Source organism: Lontra canadensis, unplaced genomic scaffold (genome assembly GCF_010015895.1).
Source record: "Lontra canadensis isolate GAN:19392208 unplaced genomic scaffold, GSC_riverotter_1.0 scaffold24, whole genome shotgun sequence".
Lineage (NCBI taxonomy): Eukaryota > Metazoa > Chordata > Mammalia > Carnivora > Mustelidae > Lontra > Lontra canadensis.
Window position 1 is genome coordinate 22,514,924 of NW_022631018.1, and position 21,749 is coordinate 22,536,672.

Sequence of the window (21,749 nt, forward strand, 5' to 3'; positions counted from 1 at the left end):
AAGTCACAGCAGAGGTCCCAGCAACAGTAGGCGCTCTGTGCTCTATCTGCTCCTGACCCTCCCCCTCCCCTCTCATTAACCTTGGTTCTCACTCTTTCTCCCACTGCCTCCAATGCAAGCATCTTCAACCTCACTGGGAGCTCGCAGGGCTCGCCTCTAAGTGGCAGAATGGTGGGGGCCCCACAGATCTTAGGAAATCAGTGGGTCATGCAAAGAGTGGCGAGCTGGAGGGACAAGAGGAAAGCCTGGGAACACAGAGGCTATTTAAGACCTTCCTCAGCTAAACTCTGAAGCTGGAAAGTGTTCTTTCTGGGGAGAGAACACGGATGGGAAAGAAACTGTTCTTTCTGGGGCAGACACGTGGCATGGAGTTCCTCACAGTATGTGTGTAAAGACCTTGTACAGAGAGCTGCAGCTACATCCCGGTTATAGGCAGTAGTTAAAAGGGGAAAAAAGAAAGTGTGCAAAAATGGAATCTTCCCATAATTTCCAGCCAATATTTCAGGCTGAGCGTCTGCTTGCTCATCTGGGGCAATCGCCTTCATCCAAGCACCACAGTGAGCTATGACTTCTGCCTTCCCCACAGCTTGTCCATGGAGCCAACGGGTCTTACCAGAATACCGCAGTGGATTCGGTCTGCTCGAGAGTGACACCATGAGTACACACTGTTTTTCTTGCCAACGTGCAACGAGATCTGTTCCAATCCAGAAAGTGTAAAAATAACTCACTCAGAGGGCTAAGTTGATTCCAGGATCATTCTGGGGGCTCCCCACGGACATCAGGCCAAAAGAGTATACTCAGCCTCTCTCGAGAAGGAATTACATCTTTGAGGAAGCTACCAGATTGGAGTGGATCCAGACCCCAAAAAGTGTCACCAGAGTGGCTGTGGCTTTCCACAGCTTTCCGGAGAAGCCAGACCTACTAAAAGTCTTGGTGAAGACGTAGAGAAATTGGAACACCTTGCACACTGCTGTGGTTCGACTGTGTTGCAAAGCAGACTGGCAGTTCCTCAAAAAGTTAAACACAGAGTTATTCTACACCCCAGCAATTTCACTCCTGGGTGTATATCCAAGAAAATGAAAACCTATGGTCCCTCAAAGACTTGCACGTGGATGTTCATAACAACATTGTTGGCAATAGCCAAAAGGTGGAAACAACCCAAATGTCCACCAAGCTATGAGTGGCCAAATAGCTTGCGGGGTGCCCACACCATGGAACAAAAAGAAATGAAGTCCTGACACATGATGCAACAGGGACGGAGCTTGAAAACTGTTACACTAAGTGGCAGAACAGTCAAAAAAGACCACAGGATTCTGTCCACATGAAGTGTCCAGGTTAGACAAATCTGTAGAGACAGAATGTAGATTAGTGATTCCCCAGGGTTCACGGGTGACGAGAAACGGGGAGTCACTGCTAATGAGTACGGGAGTTCTCGTTGGGCGACAAGAGTGCTCGAAAACTGGCTGTGCTGATGGTGATATACAATGTGGTTACGCCAGGAGTCGTGGACTTACGTGGCTTAACTGACGAATCGTGTGGTATGTGAGCTGTAGGTCAGCAAAGCTGTGAGAAGGAGCCGGAGGAAGAGGAAGAAGAAGAAGGAGGAGAAGAAGGTGACTCATCCTCATCCTCATCATCCAGGCTTTGGAAAGCTCATTGGCTGAGTCTCTCCAGAATAGCTCGGGTTCATTACTACTAGGAAATGAGATAGTCCAGTCACTCCTGTGTGGGCTCTGGAAGAGAACGAATGATTTGGACTCAGATGGACTTCAGTAGCACTCATGACCTCATGAGTACTTTGTGTGGCAGCTCGTCCTAAGTGCTGACGTACAGTCCGTGACTGCAGTTCTGACAGAATAAGGAAAGGAATCCCAGGATGGGCCCGAGCTACCGGCAGGTAGGACCCTCTCAGCTCTAGAGATCAGAGCCAAAATGCCCCCTGGCCCTCTGATCCCTCATCTGGAAATGAACCCAATGTTGCCTCACTGGTAGACTTTATAAGGTTGTGAGAGAGATAACAAGATTCCCTAGTTGAAAGTGCACGGTAACGTACACACGGGTTTAACAGGTTCCTAATGTCCGCTCGGGAAGACCATTCTCTGTGAGGCCTCCAGCAGCTCAAAGCCCTCAGCAGTTTCTGGAATCCCCGAGCCATCGCGTAAGTTGGGACACTTTCTGCTCCACGTAACAGGATTCGACACCCAGACTGGCCTAAACTATTAAGATGTTTACTTCTGCACATTGGAGGGAGTCCAGCCGGTGTCTCTGAGTGGCAAGACAAGAGAGTCTGCCCAGAAGAGGGAATAGGCAGGCCCTGGAATGGTTGGGAAATGAATGTACCGTCAAGATAAGTGCTTTGAGGGCTTGTGTTGGTTGCCTCTGGGAGTTCTTTAAGGGTTAGGATTACTCAGACGTCATACCCAGAATGCAGGAGAGACCTCTGAGCAGCAGGAGGCTATAATTTAAAACCTCCAGGGGAAAGGATGGAGGAAAACCGATCAATCAATCAATCAGTCGCTCGATCCTCTCTGGTAGTGGTTCTCAAAGCTGGCTGCGTGTGAGACTCATACGGGAGCCAGGGCCCTGCTCAAAAGCTTCTGGTCTGGGTGGTCTGGGATGAGGCTGAGACCCTGGTGTGTTTCACAAGCTCCCCAGGTAATTCTTGAGTGCTGAGTTTTGACAAGCTTGAGAATGGTTGCTCCAGCATGTTAAAAATCAAAAGGGTCACCCTAAGCTTGGAGGACCCCAGCGGCCAGTGGTGAGCAGTTACTTAGGGATGAAGTGGTGAGAAAAGATGATGCTGGAAACAAAACCGAGGCTCCTTTCCCTGTTCAGCCAAGAGCCTCTTCCTCTCCCTTTGGTAACCATAACCTCAGAGCAGGCTGCACGCCCAAAACACACACACACGCACACACGGACACACACGCGCGTGCACACACACCTGCTTTCCTCCTGTGTGGGACGTTCTTTCTCCCCCAAGGTCATCATGATTAATCCAGCCTGAATGCCATCTGGTAAATGTGCTGTGGGTCGGACGTGGGATTTAGGATTTATAGCATGATTTCTTTTTCCCCAGCTCCACATTCCTTTAGGAAAGTGGTTCTTTAACTTGGTTTGAACAAGAATCACCTGGTAAACTGTTTTTAGCTGTGGTGCCTGGGCATCCCCTGTGAGGCTATGGTTGACTGGGTTCCGGGGTGGAGCCCAGGAATCTGCATTTTAATAAGCTTCACAGGGGGCCAAAGAGATCATTTAAAGAAACTTCTTTAAGGACAACCCTGATGAAAAATGAGATACACTGTACACCAGGAGACACCCAGGGGGCTCAAAAGATCTGAACAGCTAAATCACCGAGAAGACATACAGTGGCTGATAAACACATGGAAAATGTTCAAAATCCTCAGTCATTAGAGAAATGCAGATCAAAACCTCACTGAAATACCACTAGAAACCCATTACCCTATTAAAATGGTTAAAGTAAAGAAAAATGGCAATTTTCTGGTAGGGATAGAGAGAGCGAGCACAGGCACAAGCAAGGGGACACGCAGGCAGAGGGAGAAGCAGGCTCCCTGCTGAGCAAAGAGCCCGATGCAGGATTCGATCCCAGGACCCTGAGGTCATGACCTGACCTGAAGGCAGACACCTAACCGACTGAGCCCTCGGGCGTCCCTTGAAAGCACTATTCTCAGGGAAAGGAGTCAGACACAAAAGACCACTGAGGTACGACTGCATTTACTGGACATTCTGGAAATAGCAAAACTGTAGTGACAGAGTAGATCAGGGATTCCCAGGAACAGAGCGTTGGGGAAGATTTGACTATCGAGGGGTATAAGTGGGATCTGGGGGGTGGGGGTTGGTGGACCTGTTCTATGTCTCAGTTATGGTACTGGTTAAATGACTGTATGCTAAATATTTTAAAAGATGAATTTCAGGGGCACCTGGGTGGCTCCATCGGTTAAGCATCTGCCCTTGGCTCAGGTCATGATCCCAGGGTCCTGGGTTCGAGCCCCACATTGGGCTCGCTGCTCAGCAGGGAGTCTGGCTGCCGCTCCCTCTGCTTGTGGTCTCTCTCTCTCTCCCTCTTTCTGTCAAATAAACAAATAAAATCTTTCTTTTTAAAGATGAATTTTATTTTCTGTACATTATACTTCAAAGAAAACCACGAACATGGAGGAAAACAAAAACTCTGAAGGACGAATTCAGATGATTCGGATTAAACTCACTACACACTTGGGAGCAGAGCGCAGCTTGTAAATGTGGCCAGTTCCCATTCCAGCAGCTTCGGAGGAGCCTCAAGGGCAGAGATCGTCCCGAACGTCCCCTCCCTGGGGCCCACAGCACCTCCGTGTGTGACTTGACAGTTCCCAGAGCAGCCTTGCAGGCCGGCACGCCGTACGCTGACGGTCAAGAGGCAGCGGGCTGAGAACCTAAAAGAAACAGGCACCTCGCCCTGCAGAAATCGTAATGACTCCTTCCCTCCACCCCACGACTTGGGTGTTCTGGAATCCCTCCGGGAGTCTGGGGGTCCCGGAAGGCGAGTTGGGAGAACACAGGAGGGGCTTGCCGGGGGAGGGGAGCCCTCCGCGGGGGTGAAGCGCTTGCCGGTATCATCTGTCTGCAGAGCTGGTCTCTTTCCACGGCGTTTCTTTCATTTGCACGTTCCTTACGTTTTCCTAGAATTCCACCTTAAAATGAGCTGGTGGACTTGCGGCCGGGATCTCCACGCCAGAGTCTTGCCTGAACCATGACACAGAGCAGCTGGAGCCCGTTCACCACATCTGCTGGCCACATGTCGGCGGCCGCCGCATAAAACGGTCAGCCCAGCGGCCCCGGGTGACAGTGCTTGCCCGCGCCCGGCAGCATGGACCTCACTGTGCTCTGCCTGCTTCTGCCCCTGCTGTCCGCGGCCTGGGGCCAGTACGGGGACTACGGGTACCCGTACCAGCAGTACCACGACTACAGCGACGACGGGTGGGTGAACCTGAACCGGCAGGGCTTCAGCTACCAGTGTCCCCACGGGCAGGTGGTGGTGGCCGTGAGGAGCATCTTCAACAAGAAAGAGGGCTCGGACCGACAGTGGAACTACGCCTGCATGCCCACGCCGCAGGGCCTCGGGGCGCCCACGGAGTGCTGGTGGGAGGAGATCAACAGAGCCGGAATGGAGTGGTAAGGGCAGCCTGCGCGCGGCCGGGGGTCGGCCGTGGTAGCCATCCCTCCCCTGGGGGCACCTCGACCCCAGCCTCTAGGGATGGGGGCCGGAACTCATTCTCTGGGGGGCAGGCCTGCTGCCCAGCAGCCTTCAGGACAGACAGAAACCCAGGATGGGGAGTGCCACAGCAGATGGGCTCCTCTGAGGTTCTGTTCCTTCCAGAATCAAGCCCTCCTCTCAGTCTGGTCCAGGGACGTCCATGGGTCTGCGAAATGTTTCCCAGCCTGCAAAAAGAGAAGTACAGAAATTGACACTTTGCAAATTTCTTTTTCTTAAAGACTTTATTTATGTGACAGACAGAGATCCCAAGCAGGCAGAGAGGCAGGCAGAGAGAGAGGAGGAAGCAGGCTCCCCGCTGAGCAGGGAGCCCGATGCGGGGCTCGATCCCAGGACCCTGGGATCATGACCTGAGCCGAAGGCAGAGCCTTAACCCACTGAGCCACCCAGGCGCCCCAAAGACACTTTAAAGACAACAATTTAACACTGTTGTGATGTCCAAATGGCGTTTTCATTTGGCAGTAACTTATGTACTGTTTTACGACGGTGTTGGTCTGAGAGGGTGTGGGGACAGTGAACAACGGGACATGGACAGTTTGAGAAACACGGACTTGAAACAAGTGACTGGGGAAGAGTGGACAAAGGAGCTGAGGCAAAGAGAGGGAAATTAAGTCTTTGTTGCCCCAGTAAAAACATGCTCTCGGGGTTGTAAGAGCTGAGATCCTCCTCTCTGTGAATTTGAAGTGGGTTTCACTGCCAGAGAGTAGTTTCCCAAAGACTTCTAGGGGTCGTGCTGTTCTCGCCCAAACGGACTCTGCCAGTCAGTGCTGGGAAGTGGTCCAGGCTGGGGCTTCGCTGTGGGCGTGACCATCCCGGCCCGGAGCTTGGTCAGGACCGTCCCAGCACTACTGCCTGCAGGCAGCTGGCGGGGAGGCCAGGGGCCCGGGGGCTGAGGTGAGGGAGGGGGGCTGGGGGAGGCTGGTCCAGGCTGCAGAGCAGGGCTCTCTGAGGGTTCCAGAAGCACGGGGCGGAGAGCGGGTTGGGGGTGGTGAAACTGGGGATCACGCACCATGACGACACACCAAGAGGGACGGGCGCTGACATGCGTGTGGAGGGGCCGGCAAGAGAGGGGACTTCTGAGTCGTCCCAACGGCCGCGGTTCGGGGAGGGCTTACCCCGGGCTGGCGCCGTGATCAGCTCAGCGCTCAGAACAAATCCTAAGTTGTTCTGCGTAGCCAGACTGCGGTCTGCAGGCCCAGGGGTCCCCTCAGCCAGGAAGTGGCAGAGCCGGGATTCGGATCCAGAGCATCTTAACCCCGAAGTGCATGAGCTCGGCCGCGGCGACGAGAAACGTGACCGCCTGCTGCCCCCCTGCTGTGGGCCAGGGGCCGGCGCTGGACCCAGGGAAGGGCGTCCCCCGGGGGACGGGAGCTGCGAGGTCGCAGAGGAAGCTGAGCCTGCAGGAGTGGGGCCGGCGTGGTGACCGTGACGGAGGAGGGGCCCAGCCAGCTCGGGGGCGGGCGGGACGTGGGTCAAACTCGCAGCAGCAGGTGTGGCCCTTTCCTGGGCCTTCGTTGTCTGCCCGACTGTCTCTGTTCAGTGGATTTAATGACCCAGACTCCTCTGATAGGAGTCCCGTCCCCCGCCCCCACCCCCGGCCTCTGCGATGCCCACAGTCAGGCCCACGGCTCGGCCTGGTCCTCCCAGCAGGGGCTGCTGTCTGCGCGGTGCCCCCTCTAATGCCCCTTTTTAGAGCCGTAAGGGAAAACGGCGCTTGGAGATGATTTCTGGGCTCTGAGTCAGAAGGCCTGCGTTCGGGTCCAGGCTCCAAGACCACGTGACCTTGCTCCAGGGGTTCAACTCTCTGGGCTCAAACCTCATGTGGAAAATCAGTGTCACGCTGCATGACCTCAGAAGAATCCACAACCGCCGTAGCCCACGCTCGTCTGGCCCGGAAAGTGCACTTGGATTTCTCTCGCGCTCTGACCCTTGCGTCTCCCTGCTGGGAGAGAAGGCAACTGGTGTTTAGTCTGAAACGTGCCAGCTTGCGCCTGCTGTGTCCGGAGCTCCCAGGCTGCTGGAAGAAAAGTGAAAGAGGAAGGGAGTGGACGCGACGTGATTCTGTTTGGCCGGCGGGAGTCGAGGGAGAGGCTAACAGACGAGACCACTCTCCCCCCTTCCCCCACATTTGGGCTGTGCTGACTCAACGGTTTTCCTTCTCCCTTTCCACCCTCTGCTGCCTCCTACTCTGCTAATCACAGAGTAAAAAATGCCCAAACATGAAAAACGGTTCCTTTACAGTAAAACTCTACTGCCCCAGGTCTGATACCAATGACCACAAAAGCGCTTTTTAGATGATTATTGGTTTGAGTTTCAACTCCGGTCTCAGTGAAAAGTCTGGAAGGAAAGGATTTGCTCCTCGGCCGACGAGCCGTCCCACTCGCCCTGGGCTTGACATCTGCTCTGGGGGCAGAGCTGCGGCTCCAGGACTCTGGCTCGGTCCCGTCCCGGGGTCCCCTTGTGGGTCTGCTTCAGGAGGGAGAGGAGCTCAGGTGCCGATCTGACAACGGGACACAGGACCCGCAAATACGCCTGTGAATGGAAGCACAGACTTAAAATGTGCTCCAGGGGCGGCCGGTGGCTCGGTCTGTTAAGGGTCGGACCCTCGGCTTTAGCTCCGGTCGTGATCCCGCCATTGTGGGATCGAGCCCCGGGCCAGGCTCCGCGCTCAGCCCGGAATCTGCTTCAGAGCCTCTCTCTACCCCGCTCACTCTCTCTCTCTCTCGCTCAGATAAGTAAATGAAATCTTTAAAAATAAATAAACGAAAGGGGTGTTGAGCACGGCTGAGCGGCTCGTAACCCTGCCGTCGGCTACAGTTTCTCGGGAGAAAACCTCCTCTTCGGGTGCCCGACTCCGGAGCGCACCGGCTGGCCCCCGGAGCCCGGGGGCACCGCTCTGCCATTTCAGGGCCTGCCTGGTTGTTCTCCGGGAATCTTCTCTCGCGTGATGTGGCGCAGGCTATGGGGCATGCGGGTCCTGCGTGGGGCAAGCGCCGCTGGGAGTGGTGGGTGAGGCTGAGCTGCCGCGTGGCAGGGGCAGCTCTGGCCGTGGAGTCAGGACACCCCAGTTTCCATCCCTTCCTAGCCGGCGGCCCTGAGCGCCCGAGTCCCCGGTCTGGAGGAAGGGAAGGCGCAGCGGTCACCAGGGCAGGCGTCCCCGTGCAGGGGCAGCGGGCGGGACTCCAAGTGAACGGCGCGGCCCGTGGCCTGCGGCCTGTGGCTTCGCGCATCCGGAAGCGCTCGCGGCTAGTCCGGCCGAGCCGGGCTACGTGGACCTAATTCAAAGGAACGGCCGTGGCACCTGCTTTCCTCTCCCGCTCCCGGGGTCCCGGGGCTCCAGAGGAGCTCGGGAAGGTGTTTAAATGGCAGCTTCCGTTGGGGCGGACACCTGAGGCTCGCGAAGTTGTCAGAGGCAAGCCACGCGGCAGCGAAGAGGAGGAGGCCCCCAGCGCCAGGTTAGCATGAAGGCCCCGTGAAGCAGAGAACAGAGGACGGGAGCTCGGGTTTCCATGATCTGACCCTCCCCAAGACCAGGTGCTGGGTCGCGTGAGTGACCCCCGGATTCACGGTTCTGAGCCCTCAGGCCCACAGTGCCACCTCCTCTGAGAGTCTCAGACCACCTTGTCCAAACCCAGGTTTCCCACCCTCTACTCCCCGACCTGCTTTGCATTTGCTACGGAGGCCCCGTCATTACCTGACCGGTGCTTGTGGACTGTCCGTCTCCTTCCAGCAAGCTTTACTGACGTAGGGACTCTGTCTTACTTGACACGGCCCAGAATATTCCCCAGGGCCCGGAGCATGCGGCGCATAGTAGGACCACTAAATGCAGCCGCACCCCTACATCAGACTAGCCAGTGTTTAGAGTGGTTCAACCCAGCCAGTGTCCGCACCACGCCCAGCAGAGAAGCCCGCGGATGCGCCTGCGGGGAAACCGTTGGTTCGTAGTTTCGGCTCTCGGTGTCCTGTTGCTTACAGGGCCCAGCTTTACTGTTGGCCTCGCATTCTGGCTAGTTGTGTTGGTCACCCTGAGACTCCCTGAGGTTCTCTGAAATGTGCACAGAGGACGTCGGACTCACTTACCTCCGATGAATTCTTTATTGGATCTCCACGATCCCCAAATCTTACTGTCCTGGTAAACGTCCAAAAGTACAATCGTGAGCTCTTTATCTCAAAAACCACATGGGCCGAATGCCACATTCTGGTGTGGATCTTGGTGCACATGCACACGCACACATGCACACACACACAGAAAGAGACATTCGTGAGGAAACAGGAAACCCAGATGAGGTCTGGCACATTTGCAGTGACAGCAACTCCTCGGCGCAGATCTAGGAACCAGAGTTCTGAGAGATAAGGTCAGGGGACAACTCTTCTGTGCATCTAAGATTACTTCAATCTAAAAGGATTTTTAAAAACAAGGACCCACACTGGTAGTTTAAAGGCAAACAGCAGCGGAACCAAAGAAGCTGAGCCCAGGAGAGGTCTGAGAGACAGCCGCAGCAGCGTCCTCGCATCACGGAGGAGGAGTGAAGGCCCAGGGAGTCGGCGACGGAGAAACCCCTGAAACAGGTGCGTTCCGTGTGGTGCTATCACCCTAGGCCTAGTCTCTGTGGTGCGGGCTGGTTTATAAACATACGCTCCTTTGCTCATTCACTCACTACAAGATGCTTATTATCACAGATTTTGCCAGACTCCCGGAGCGTGAGGACGAATGGCATGTGGTCTGTGGCCTTGAGTCACTCGCAGTCTAGTCCTACTTGATCTTCACGGTGCTGCGGGGAAGCGGCACCTCTATACCCCGGGTTGGCGGAGGAGGGAGTGTGGCTCAGAGCATCGGGACGCTTGGCCGCTGGGAGCGGGTGAGCAGCAGAGGGAGAGGCCCAAGCCAGACATTTCGATGCCCCAGTGCTGCTGGCCGATGGAAGGGTTGGCTTCCTTTCGGTTCTTGGACAAAGCCAGGCTCAAGAAAATATCGCAGCCCCAGAAGAGTGACTTCTGGGGCAAGAAGGCGAGTGTGGGAGAAGGGTGATGGCCGCTGAGGGATTCTTGCCAACTCCCCATCACGGTCACCCTTCTTCTAAGTCCTAGGAATCAGTTGTCTGGGGGAACTCGAGTTTTGCAAAAATGGCTCTTGGCTGTGCTCATAAGGATGGCAAATGTTCACTAATCTCAGCAGAAGGTTTGCCTCTGAGGACGTGCCTGCCAGACATAATCTTCTCCTTAAATAAGAGGTTCCCCAGAGTTACGAGATCTTTCTTTTAAAGTAATGGAAAGATGATTTTTGCAGCCAAACAGGACAGTGCTCCAAATGTCACCCTACTACCGCTGAGGCAAGCTGTGTCATCTTCCCAAGCCCGTTTCTACCTCCACAAAGACGTTAGTAAGTGACATAACATCTAGGCGTTACCAGCAGTGTGTCCTTGAGAGGGTCACATAATGTCTCAAATCCGCGTTTCCTTAAGGTCACACGCCGGTGGAGGCGGGAACTGGCTAGGCAAGCCTGTGCCATGAGACGGTTTCGGTGACTGAAGTAATGAGCGGGGGTTATGGCATGGAGCACACACCGGGCGCGGCGCGGCAGGTCCCTGACAAGGGTTACTTGTTTCTACTCTCGTGACCGCTCTGTGGAAACTAAACTCAGACATCACAGTCCATTTAAAAGCTGCAGATGAAATGTAAATTGGTCCATTACAACGGCCCCTGGTGTTACCGTTTTGCTTAGGGATGTGTAGTTCAGTTACGATCTGTGAAGACTTAAGCGTGCATTATGAGTGTCGTGAATATCGCTCACATTTTCAGAGATGTTGAGCACTGCTTGATCTCTGGGTTAGCAAATGTGATAATTGATGTCCGTGGGCTCCTGTCCCGAGCCTGAGATCCCCACCTGACCTCGGCTTGCTCTCAAGCCATAACGGACCTCAGGACATTAATATGTCACATAAGATCATCTGGATCTTCTCGGATGCCTTTGGGATCGTCTCTACTGGTCGCATTTTTCCAAAACGGGGCAGGAGTTTGTATTTTGGAAGAACATGTTTTTCTCCTCTGTCCTGCTGTTTTTTTCTTTCATCCAGAGAAGCTACTCAGCAGGTCCTTGTGCATCACCGTCTGGAAACCTGGTAGACAGGCAGGTGGACTCGAAACCAGATGCAGAGAAGACAGGAGAGTCTTCCTCAGAGGCGGGCGGCGCTGCGCGCTTCAGGCCAAGTGCTCACGTCCTCCCTGTGCGGTGGAAGTTACCTCCAGAAACGGCACCGGCGCGCCTTGCCCCCAGACCGCCTCTTGCCGCTTCCCCTTGCCACTTGCCTGTCCCAAAGTCCACACCCGGTCTCTCGCTTCTCTTCTCTGGCTGTGGTGCCGATCTCCTTCCCTCCGACACCCGTATTGCCGTGGCAGGTGTGAGCGCGTACCAGGCCAAGCACAGAACCAGGCAGAGAGTAGTTCCGATGAGTGTTTGCTGGAAGCTTTAACGAACATTCTGAAACCCTGTGGACTGTGTTCTAAATGCTTTTGAGTTAGGCTTATTCTGGGGAAAAGAGAATTAAGAGGCATCAAAACTTTATTCTAAAATAATGAGTCTCTCTTGGTAGAACTTAAGCCCTCATCAAGCTGGATTGGGAGGAAAACTGGGGAGAGTAAAGGAGGCTGTGTCACATGGTGTCCCCCAGTGGCTCTTACTCCACCCTGCTGGCCGGATGGAGACCGGCTGAAGGGCCTGGAGCACAGCACACGTCTGTGGGACTGCAGGAAAGAGACCGCGCAACGTGCCCCTGCCCATTCGATGTGACTGTGGAAGCTTGACCCAGAGGGCGCTGCTTTACCCTGTCCTACAACAGACCCGTCGCCGTAAGAGCTTGAACTTTTTGTAAGTTTGGGCCCAAACCAGCCGAGACTGTGAGGAGGGACTAAAACCCCACAGAAGAGCTCACCAGCCAGACCAGACATGGGCACCCCCGCCGGTCCTAGCCTCCGTCACTCGGCCTGACGGACAGCCCGGACCCAGGGAGGACTCCAGGAGACAGAGAAACCCCGGCCAGGGGATGAGCTGGAAGCAGAGGACGGTCTTGACACAAGGCTGTGCCCCGAGAGCTCACGTGCAGAGATTTGGCCTCAGAGGAAACCGCGTCCGGGTCCTGCTCTCCCGGTTTCCCCGAGATGGGGCTCCGGTGAGGCTCCACAGCGTGGCAAGGACAGGGCGCGGGCGGGACCCGGCCTGCCGCTTCCTCGACGGGAGGCCGCCCTCTCGGAGCAGGTCCCCACGTGCTGTCGGGGGAGGGCTACTAGCTGCCTGTGACCCGCCTTCTAGAAGGTTTCTTCCGTCCGGTGGGGCAGGGCCCACAACGACCCGGTTTGTGAAACAAACGAGCCTTCAGCTTCCGAAGGGCGGGGAGCGTCTGCGCTCGGCCGGGGCGCAGCGGCCCAGGGAGTCGGCGCCCGGACTCGGTTCTGCGGGCACCAGTGCCATGGCTCGCCACCCGCCCCTTCTTAAAAACGGAGTCTGAGTCGCTTCACCGATGCCGGCCCCCGCTGCGGCCCCACGGCCCTCCTGCTCACGGCCGCCCTCACCCTCTTCGCTCCTGCCGGCCCCCTTGGCTGCGGTCCTGCCGCTTGGGGCCACGTGCGCGAGCGAGTCTGGTCCAATAAGGAGCTTTTACAAAACGGTGATCAGAAGGGACAGGCATGGAGCAGGCTTGGTTCCTGAGGGAGAAGGTGATGTGCGGAGAGTTTCAGTCACTCTGCGTCCTGGGAACTCCTGGGGGGAGCGGCAGGGCCCTTTCTGGATCGGAGTGGGGGCTCTCCCGTGTCACCTGTGCCCCTGGGGACGGCAGACGCCTGACCAGGCCCCCGTCCGTCCACTCTCCTGTCAGACACCTGCTAGAGCTGCCGTGCGGGGCACCGAGGGGGGTTCAACCTGAGGACGGAGCTGCCTTTCCTCTTAAGGTCTTCACCATCTACTCACACATGCGCGCTGCCGCGGGCGTGTGTGCCGGCAGCTCCCTAGCCCGCCTCCGGGAGCTTCGTGCCGGCCATCAGCAGCTCAGGGCCACACTGGAGTCCGCCAGCTTTGCTCCGACTGGAGATGTGGAACCAGGCAGCTCTGGCCCAGCTTTCACAGTCGCGGCTGTCGAGTGGACGAAATGAAAGCAGGTGACACTAATAAATGCCACATCGAGCGCCAGGAGCCATGTGCGTCGTCTCAGTAACTTAAACGACTGTGCGCTATTATTATGCCCATTCTACGAAAGAGAAAACTGAGGCCAGTACAGAGTATAGAGCCTACACCCAAGACGACAGCCAGCGGTGACTGCAGCCTGGGCCAGCAGCACCGTCCACGCTCTTAGCCTTCTGCTCACTGATCCCCACACGAGTGTGACAAGGTGCCCCGGCAAAAGTCCGGTTCTGGAAGGAGTGACTTCCTGCGTCGACCACATGCCTTACCAAACTCCGTGCGCGCTCACTCTCCCAGAAGGGGAAGGCCACGGGACAGGAGCAGGAGGGGAGCTCCGCCCGGTTCTCTGGTCTTCATGGGCAGCGTCATCGAAGGTGGTGTGCGCGGGAGTGACACACACACTCCCGCACAGGGTCAGGGGCCAGCTGCCTGGCTCACAGCCAGCGGGAATTCACGGAGCTGGGGTTGTACCCCATGAAACAGCTCAGCTTATCTTGCTACACTGATGTTTACTTAAGGGAACTCACCCCCCTGGGAACACTGTCCCCACAGGATAAACCCAGACAATGGAACAACAGCCACAGGGAAACCGCAGCCTGGCTCGGTCTCGAAAGGGCTATTTTGGAGGAAACCAGAATTGTTGTGATAGTAAGAAGGAGGATGGCAGAAGCCCTTTACAACTTCCGGTGCTCCCTCTTGAACGGCTCTCACTCGCACTGCTAGAAGGAGGATGCGACAGGCTGTCTTGGACTATACACTGCCCCAGACCCGAGCATCCTTTCCAATCACAGTCCCAAGTGGGGCAGGTGTTTTCCAAAGTGGCACGACTTCCGATGAGCCGTGAGCAATGTTAGAGCAAAGAAGGTTAGTGGGTCAGGGGCTCGGGTCTCAACGCACAGTTTAACCCGCATTCCTGATCTCCCATCCCTGTGTCTGGGGTCCGCCAGAACCTCTAACACATCCCAGGGACAGGCAAGTCCGGCTGAGACGCGAGGCTGCCCAACACCAAGCTACTCCTCGGTGCCTTCAACACGGTCGTGTGGTGACTGGTGCAGAAGGGCAGCCGGGTAAAGTGTGTGGAGCGGATGGACAAATACGTGCATATTTGAGTGTAGCTATGCATGAATGAGTAAATGCATAATAAATGGATGAAAAGGTCAGATGCCTTCTGCTCAGAGACAGGAAGTATATTTAATACCAGTTTCGTCAAATCCACGCGGTCGTTTCCAGCAATTACAAAGAAACCATCACTGGTTTTATAGTTTGTGTCTCTGCAAGGTCCCTCTCTCCGATCAGCAGGAGAGAGACAACAATCCAGTTTCCTTATTCTTAATTTATCTGCTGTATTTACTGGGAACTTATCTGTACTTGGGAAATGGGGCTGTGTTCCGGAACCGTCACGCCATGACACGTAGACACCGTCCTGCTCTGCTCGTGAGCGCGAGCTTGACCAGTGGCTGGGAGGTGGGAAACACAGAGAACCTGATGGAGCTGAGGGCTGGTTTCAGAAGGACTTGTGAGAGATCCCACCCCCCACAAGGCAGGGTGGACACAGCATCCCCATTATCCAACAGAAAGTGGCAGCCTTCGGGCACTGGTGAGATTTGGGCCAGAGCCGGGAGAAAGCAGTCGTGGAGGAGGGACAAGGGAAGAAATGGTCGTAGTGTCCACAGCCAAACTTAGTTAGGAAGGTGCCGTGACGATGACAGGGCCAACGCCCAGAGGCCTCAGCAGACCAGCTAGAAAGAAAGAGGGAGGGTCTGTGGACCAGAGAGGAGCGTTTGCCTTCTTTGAAGAAATAGAACAGAGCATCTAAGACAGGAAAAAAGTCCCTACAGGGAACCTGAGGCAGTCAGTTGGCCGGTCACCACCCTGGAAGGAGTGTGCCGTGGGCACTGGGGATAACTCCAAACCAGCCCACCCTGACGACATACAGTCTAGCGGGTGGGAAGAAGACCCCGCTAAGTGCTGAGAACCCGGGCATGTGGTCCAGCTTCCCACGGGTGCCCCATACAACATGCCATCTATGCCGTCTGTGCCCACCTGGGCTTTGGGGGTACAAGGGCTTGAGTGAATGAGTGTCCCGTGCAAACTGGGCTCTGCCTTGAGCAAGAGAAACGTTGTTTAAAGTTCATCGATTCATTGTTTCTCTTTGTCGTCTTCTTATTTTAAACTCAAGTAAAATAAAGGGTTTTCTGTTTCAAGTGGCAGGAATAACGTTGTGTTATTTTGTAAAAGATGCTTCTCTGTCCGTCTGTGCATGCATTCTTGTAAGTGTAAGTTCATCGACGTCTCTCAGGAGCCAGGCTCCCCCGTCGTCTTCAGTGGAAATACTCTGAGTCATCTGAGTTGTAATGGTGACCATATGTTATTTCTACAAGTACAGCAAAGTCTTTATCATCTGCATTACAGTGGAAAAACTGGGGCACCTGCGTGGCCTGGTCGCTTAAGCATCCGACCCTTGATTTTGACTCCAGTCATGCTCTCAGGGTCCCGAGACTGCGCCCCGTGTCGGGCTGCCCGCTGGGTGTGGAGCCTGCTTAAGATTCTCTCTCCCTCTGCCCCCACCCCCACCCCGCCAAAAACAGAGGCACGAACTGCCAGGAATCGTCGAAGTGTGGGCTGGCTCGGGAGCTGCGGGAGCTGGGGGAGCTGGGGTCGTGGTGTCCTTGCCATTCGCTCACTTGTTCCTTCTCTCCAGGTACCAGACATGCTCCAACAATGGGCTGGTGGCCGGCTTCCAGAGCCGCTATTTTGAGTCTGTGCTGGACCGGGAGTGGCAGTTTTACTGCTGTCGCTACAGCAAGAGATGTCCCTACTCCTGCTGGTAAGCCTGGCCGCCGAGCGTAATGCCTGGAGACTCCTGGGGCTGCAGGGGAGCTTGGGAGGGCACGGTCCGGTCCCTGTTTCTGATGTCAGACAAGCCTGGGCTGTCATGAAGGAGCTTGGAAGGCAGCGGGCAGCAGTGGAAGGAAATGAATGCTCAGCATTCACGGAAAGGCTAGAATAACGTTTCCACTGGGAGGGACCTCCCGGCTCATCAGCCGATGCCTCTACACCCCTCTTTTGGCAGGAAAGACCCCAACAAACCCATAGAACAAAGAGGTCACTCGTCCAGAGTTACACAGCATTCCATGGGGGTCACCCCTGCAGCTGGGATGTGCTGACTCCCTAGGCAGTGCTCTCTCCTTCTCCCACAATAACGTCTCATCGCAGCCTTGGCTGCTGGACCTGTCCGGGAGCTGATTTTTCCCTTGTCACAGGTCAGAGCAGCAAACATAGTCTATAATTACAAACCTGAGAGAAAGGCTAGTGTTTTCTAGATCCATTCGTAATTCCAGCCTGTATAATTTTGCCCCTTTTGTGCTCCCTGGGCTGAGGCCAGACATCCGCTGACCAGGCTTCAAACTGACTGGGGGGGTGTGAACATATTTCTTTAGCGGGAAACTTCCAGCGGGGGTCGACAACACAGCTCGTCCCAAGTTCTTCAGTCTGAACACAAGCCGGGCATTTCTGCCTTGGACCAAGGGGTCCCAAAGTGTCCACGTTTGCAGTCTGGCTCCCTCCAGGGACTGGGCTCTCTGTGGTGTGGTGCTGGAGAGGACAGCCTCGCGGGCCACGCTTTCTCCTGCCACCAGACAGCGTGACCGCAAGCTGCCCGAGCAGGGCGCCCTGACACTCAGCGCGGGCAACTCCAAAAGCTAAGAGTTTTCTGTTCAAAATAACGAGAAACAGTAAACGCAGAGCTCGAAGCCCCCGACACCAGTAGCTGTAGGACAGAGCAAGGCCTTACACCTGCTCTCCAAAGCCGCCGCCATCAAGCAGTCCTCACCCCACCACGACAGGGGAGCAGGCGTGGCGAGGATGTCAGGACCGGGACAGGTCCTGAAGCAAAGACCTGAAGCTTGCACGTGCTGGGGTGGGGTGGCAGAAACACTGATGGAAGGGGCAACAAGGAGCTTGAGCTCCCGTCTCGGTATTGACCCCTCCCCACCGCTGCCCTCCCCCTTCCCCCCTCCTCTCTGGCTGTAACTGTGCTAGAACGTCACCTCTCTTCTCTTTGGGCCTCAAGTCCATCCCTTGGAAGACGGCCACCTTTGCTGGGTCTCTGAGACTTTTGAGAATCCGATGAAAGCTGTATGTCTTGGCCTCTGGAAAAAGAAAATGCATGTCACTGTATTCAGACCAGAAAGTTACACAGAATCTCCAGGAGCCCTCGAACTCCCTGAAGGCCGCCAAAAGGCCTTTGAGGTTGTTTGAGCCCTAAAACTTCCTTGACGCCAAAGGTGCTTTTGCAAGAGGCAGTCCAGATGCCCAGAACTGCTTTCAAAGACGGGGAGAAGGTCCGTAAGATGCCTGGACCCCACTGAGTGGGGAGACGGTTGGAGCCTGCAGGCTGCCCAGAGAAGCACGGCTTTCCCCGATCTTCCTGGGAAGCCCCTCCCCCGCCCTCCACCCCCGGGGGGAACCCGCCTCCCTCGTGGAGAGGCAGGGAGAGCCAGTTAAAATGAAAACGAATTTTCCGAAGAGTGAGAGTAAGCAACAGACTAATAGTCCATCACCCCATTAGCAAGACATCCCCCTTAGGCTCCAGAGGAAAACATCTGGGCCTCCGTACCCCGTACCCCGGGTGGTCCAGAGGAGCAAGTTCCGGAGAGAAGGGATGCGGAGATCAGCCCTGAGCTGCTGCGGGGGCATGGGGCACGGTGTAAGGGCAGGGGAGGACTGGGTGTGGGCCCTGCCTTCTGCCCCTTGTGGATGCCCGACAGCGCTTAGAGCACCGCCTTGGACTGGCTGTAGACCGGGAGCATCGGGCACACGGCGACCCTGCATCCCCAGTGCCGTGTGTCATGCTCGGAATGTAGTGTCCGCTGGATAATTATGGAATGAGTATTTGCAGAAATGATTCCGAAGGGCAGGCACAAACAGGAAATATGATTCACTTACTTGCTCTAAAAGTTTTTTGTTTTGTTTTTTTAAAATCACACTCTCCCACCCCTGCGCGAGAGTGTAAGCTCTGTGCAGGCAAAGACCTTTGTGCGGATATGGTCCAGCCCTTCACTCGTGCCAAGCGCTTCGTCGGCCCTCGGGAGCATTTGTTGAATGAGCGATGATTCCCTTCCTAATTCTGTGAGGAAAAAGCGAGGTAGTATACGTCCGGGCTTGGCACTGGCTGTGACCACACAGAGCTGACCGTCCCCTGCGACCTTCCCAGCTTGAGGGTAGACCCAGCCTCCTCGCTAAGCGACAGGCCTGTCAAAGGCTGACTCCGCCCGAGGTCATCGCCGTTGGGGTGGTCGCCCGGCAGGAGGCAGAGTGGGTGGCTGGAGCTGGTTGAGCAGAGAAGCCGGAGACGGTCAACGTGGATAGTCTCCGGGGGGCGCAGAGGAGGGGGAGCTGGGGGAGCTGCACATCCCGGCACTGTGGGGACCGCTCTCTCCACGACGGACAGGAGCATCGGCCCCTCTAGTGGTCACCCAGTTACTGGCTTCCGGCCAAGCAGGGCAGCAAGAGGGAGTGGACTTAGGGCCACGGCTTTTGGCGATAAGGCAGGTAAGAAACAGTCTCCCTCGTGTTGGAAAAATTGTCCAGCAGCCGAGGCGGGGGTGAGTGGGGGTAAGGGCGGCAGAAGGGCAACACCTAATCTTGCCGGAGTCCCGTTTTCTGTGGCGTCTGTGGTCTGCATCCCGGTCCCAGACATCGCCTGGCCTTCACCTGTGCTGCCGAGAGCCGAGGCCCAGAGGACGCGCAGGTCTCTACGTCCAAGATGCCGGCGGCTCTCTCACGCTGCCCCCGACGTCCGTGGTCACCTGCGTCCGTGTCACCCTCCCGCCCCGCCGGCCGGCCTCCTCGCTCGGCCGTTAGAAGTGGCCGTTCAGCTTCTCCTGCGAGCGCCCGCCAGTTGCGGAGGCCTGCGGAGCCGAACGAGCCTGCAACCCGCATGTGGAACCGAGTCCTGAGGCGGAAGGTGGGCCACTTGTCCTCCGTCGCCCGAGCGCCGGTCCCTGCGGCCGGGCGGCCCCGCCCCTGCCCAGCGCCGCGCAGCGATGTGTCCCTGACGCCGGCAGAAGCCGCTGGCCACGCCGAGGGAGTCACTCAGGAAGGCGCGGCGGCCGACCCCGAGCCAGGCCTCCTGGGAGACGCGGCTTGGCGGCCGCCGGCTGTGGCTCTGGCCGCAGGGCGCTAGAGCCGAGGGCCACCGGGGCTGTGCAAGGAAGCGGAGCTCTCGGGAAGGGGAACCGGGCGCCGCCGCGGCGTGGACCGGCCCGTGAGGGCGACGCTTCGGCGGTGCCCAGGGCCTCCTGCCGCCGCCGTTCGCTCGGCCCCTCCGGCGGCCCTCACGGTGCTCCCCGCGCCTTCCCCCGCGGAAGCGGCCGCCCGCGGCTCCGGGCCGACGGCTGCGAACTCGCTGACCCGCCGTCTGTCGGCCCCGCGTCTGCAGCACTCGCGGGGGCGACACGGCCCCGCCGCGCAGGGGGAGGACCAGGCTGTCGCCTGGTGGGGACCGAGGCGCTGCCCTCACGTCGGGCGGCGGGGCTGCTCCCGGGCGTGTGTCCCGGCGGGGCCCTGGCAGCGGCTGCTCTCCGGCGCCCCGACGCGCTGCCGCGGGTCCGGCCGCACCCGCGGGAGACGAGCGCAGGTTCACACGCACGTACTTACGGGTGAGGATGCGAGGGCGCAGCGCCGCCACCCGCAAGCCACAGACCCGTGTCACCGAAGGGACCCCCTTCAGAGCCTGCGGGTACCGAGGCCCCGGTCTGCAAGCCCCTGTGGCCGCGGCCGGCCGCGCGCAGACCGTCCCGTCAGCCTGGGTGGGCGGCCGCGGCCTGGTCCTGGGAACCGACGGTGGTGGATCGAGCACGACTGCCTTTTCCATGCGTGGTTCTTCTCCAGACCCGTGGCCTCTCATCAGATTCACTCCGAGTTGTGTTTTGATAGGAAAAAAATGTTATTCTCAGAGTCCACAGACAACATTTCAGTTTTCTTCCAAACTTGACATCTGAGAGCTTACGGGTCACTTTCTCCAGGGCGCATCGTCCCTCCCTTCCTGAAGCTCAGGTCCTAACCAGAGAACATGGTTCCTCATTCCTGAGCAGCTCTAGTTAGCAACGGCGGAATCAGCTCCCGAGAACACCCTCCTCTCTCCACCCCACAGCCTCAATCAAGGCTAATCCGTAACTCCTCATCTCAAGGTTCAGACGTTTTTCTTTTTACTTGTATATATTCTCTGGATTACTTTTTCTTTTTCTTCAGTTAACACACAATGTATTCTTCGCCCCAGGGGTACGGATCTGTGAATCAACAGACAACACACTTCACAGCACTCACCACAGCACAGACCCTCCCCAGTGTCCGTCACCCAGTCACCCCATCCCTACTCCCCACCCCCCAGCAACCCTCAGTTTGTTTTGTGAGATTAAGAGTCTCTTCTGGTTTGTCTCCCTCGCTGGTTCCATCTTATTTCATTTCTTCCCTCCTTACCTCCCACAACCCCCTGCCCTCTCAAATTCCTCATATCAGAGAGATCATATAATAATTATCTTTCTCTGATTGACTTATTTTGCTCAGCATAATACCCTCTAGTTCCATCCACATCGTTCCAAATGGCAAGATTTCATTTCTTTTGATGACTGCATAGTATTCCATTGTGTATATATACCACATCTTCTTTATCCCTTCATCTGTTGATGGACATCTAGGCTCTTTCCATAGTGTGGCTATTGTGGACATTGCTGCTATAGACATTTGGGTGCACGTGCCCCTTCAGATCACTACATCTATTATCTTTAAGGTAAATACCCAGTAGTGTGATGGCTGGATCGTAGGATAGCTCTATTTTCAACTGTTTTTTTTTTAAATTTTTTATAAACATATAATGTATTATTAGCCCCAGGGGTACAGGTCTATGAATCATCAGGTTTACACACTTCACAGCACACACCATGGCACATACCCTCCCCAATGTCTATAACCCAACCACCCTCTCCCTACCCTCCACCCCCGAACAACCCTCAGTTTGTTTTGTGAGATTAAGAGTCTCTTCTGGTTTGTCTCCCTCCTGATCCCATCTTGTTTCATTTATTCTTTTCCTACCCCCCAGGCCCCCATGTTGCATCTCCACTTCCTCATATCAGGAAGATCATATGATAGTTGTCTTTCTCCAATTGACTTACTTTGCTAAGCATAATACCCTCTAGTTCCATCCACGTCATCGCAAATGGCAAGATTTCATTTCTTTTGATGGCTGCATAGTATTCCATTGTGTATATATATATACCACATCTTCTTTATCCATTCATCTGTTGATGGACA

General features: G+C 56.0%; 1 protein-coding gene across 1 annotated transcript in view; it reads left to right on the forward strand.

The window, feature by feature from the left end:
• Window positions 1–4,858: 4,858 nt before the first annotated feature.
• Window positions 4,859–21,749, forward strand: part of DPT (dermatopontin) — a 32,646-nt gene continuing 15,755 nt past the window's right edge. The window contains exons 1-2 of the mRNA XM_032863087.1: window positions 4,859–5,166; window positions 16,138–16,263. Of these exons, the coding sequence (XP_032718978.1) occupies window positions 4,862–5,166; window positions 16,138–16,263 (431 nt within the window). The 5' untranslated portion in view covers window positions 4,859–4,861. The remainder of the gene's footprint in view (window positions 5,167–16,137; window positions 16,264–21,749) is intronic.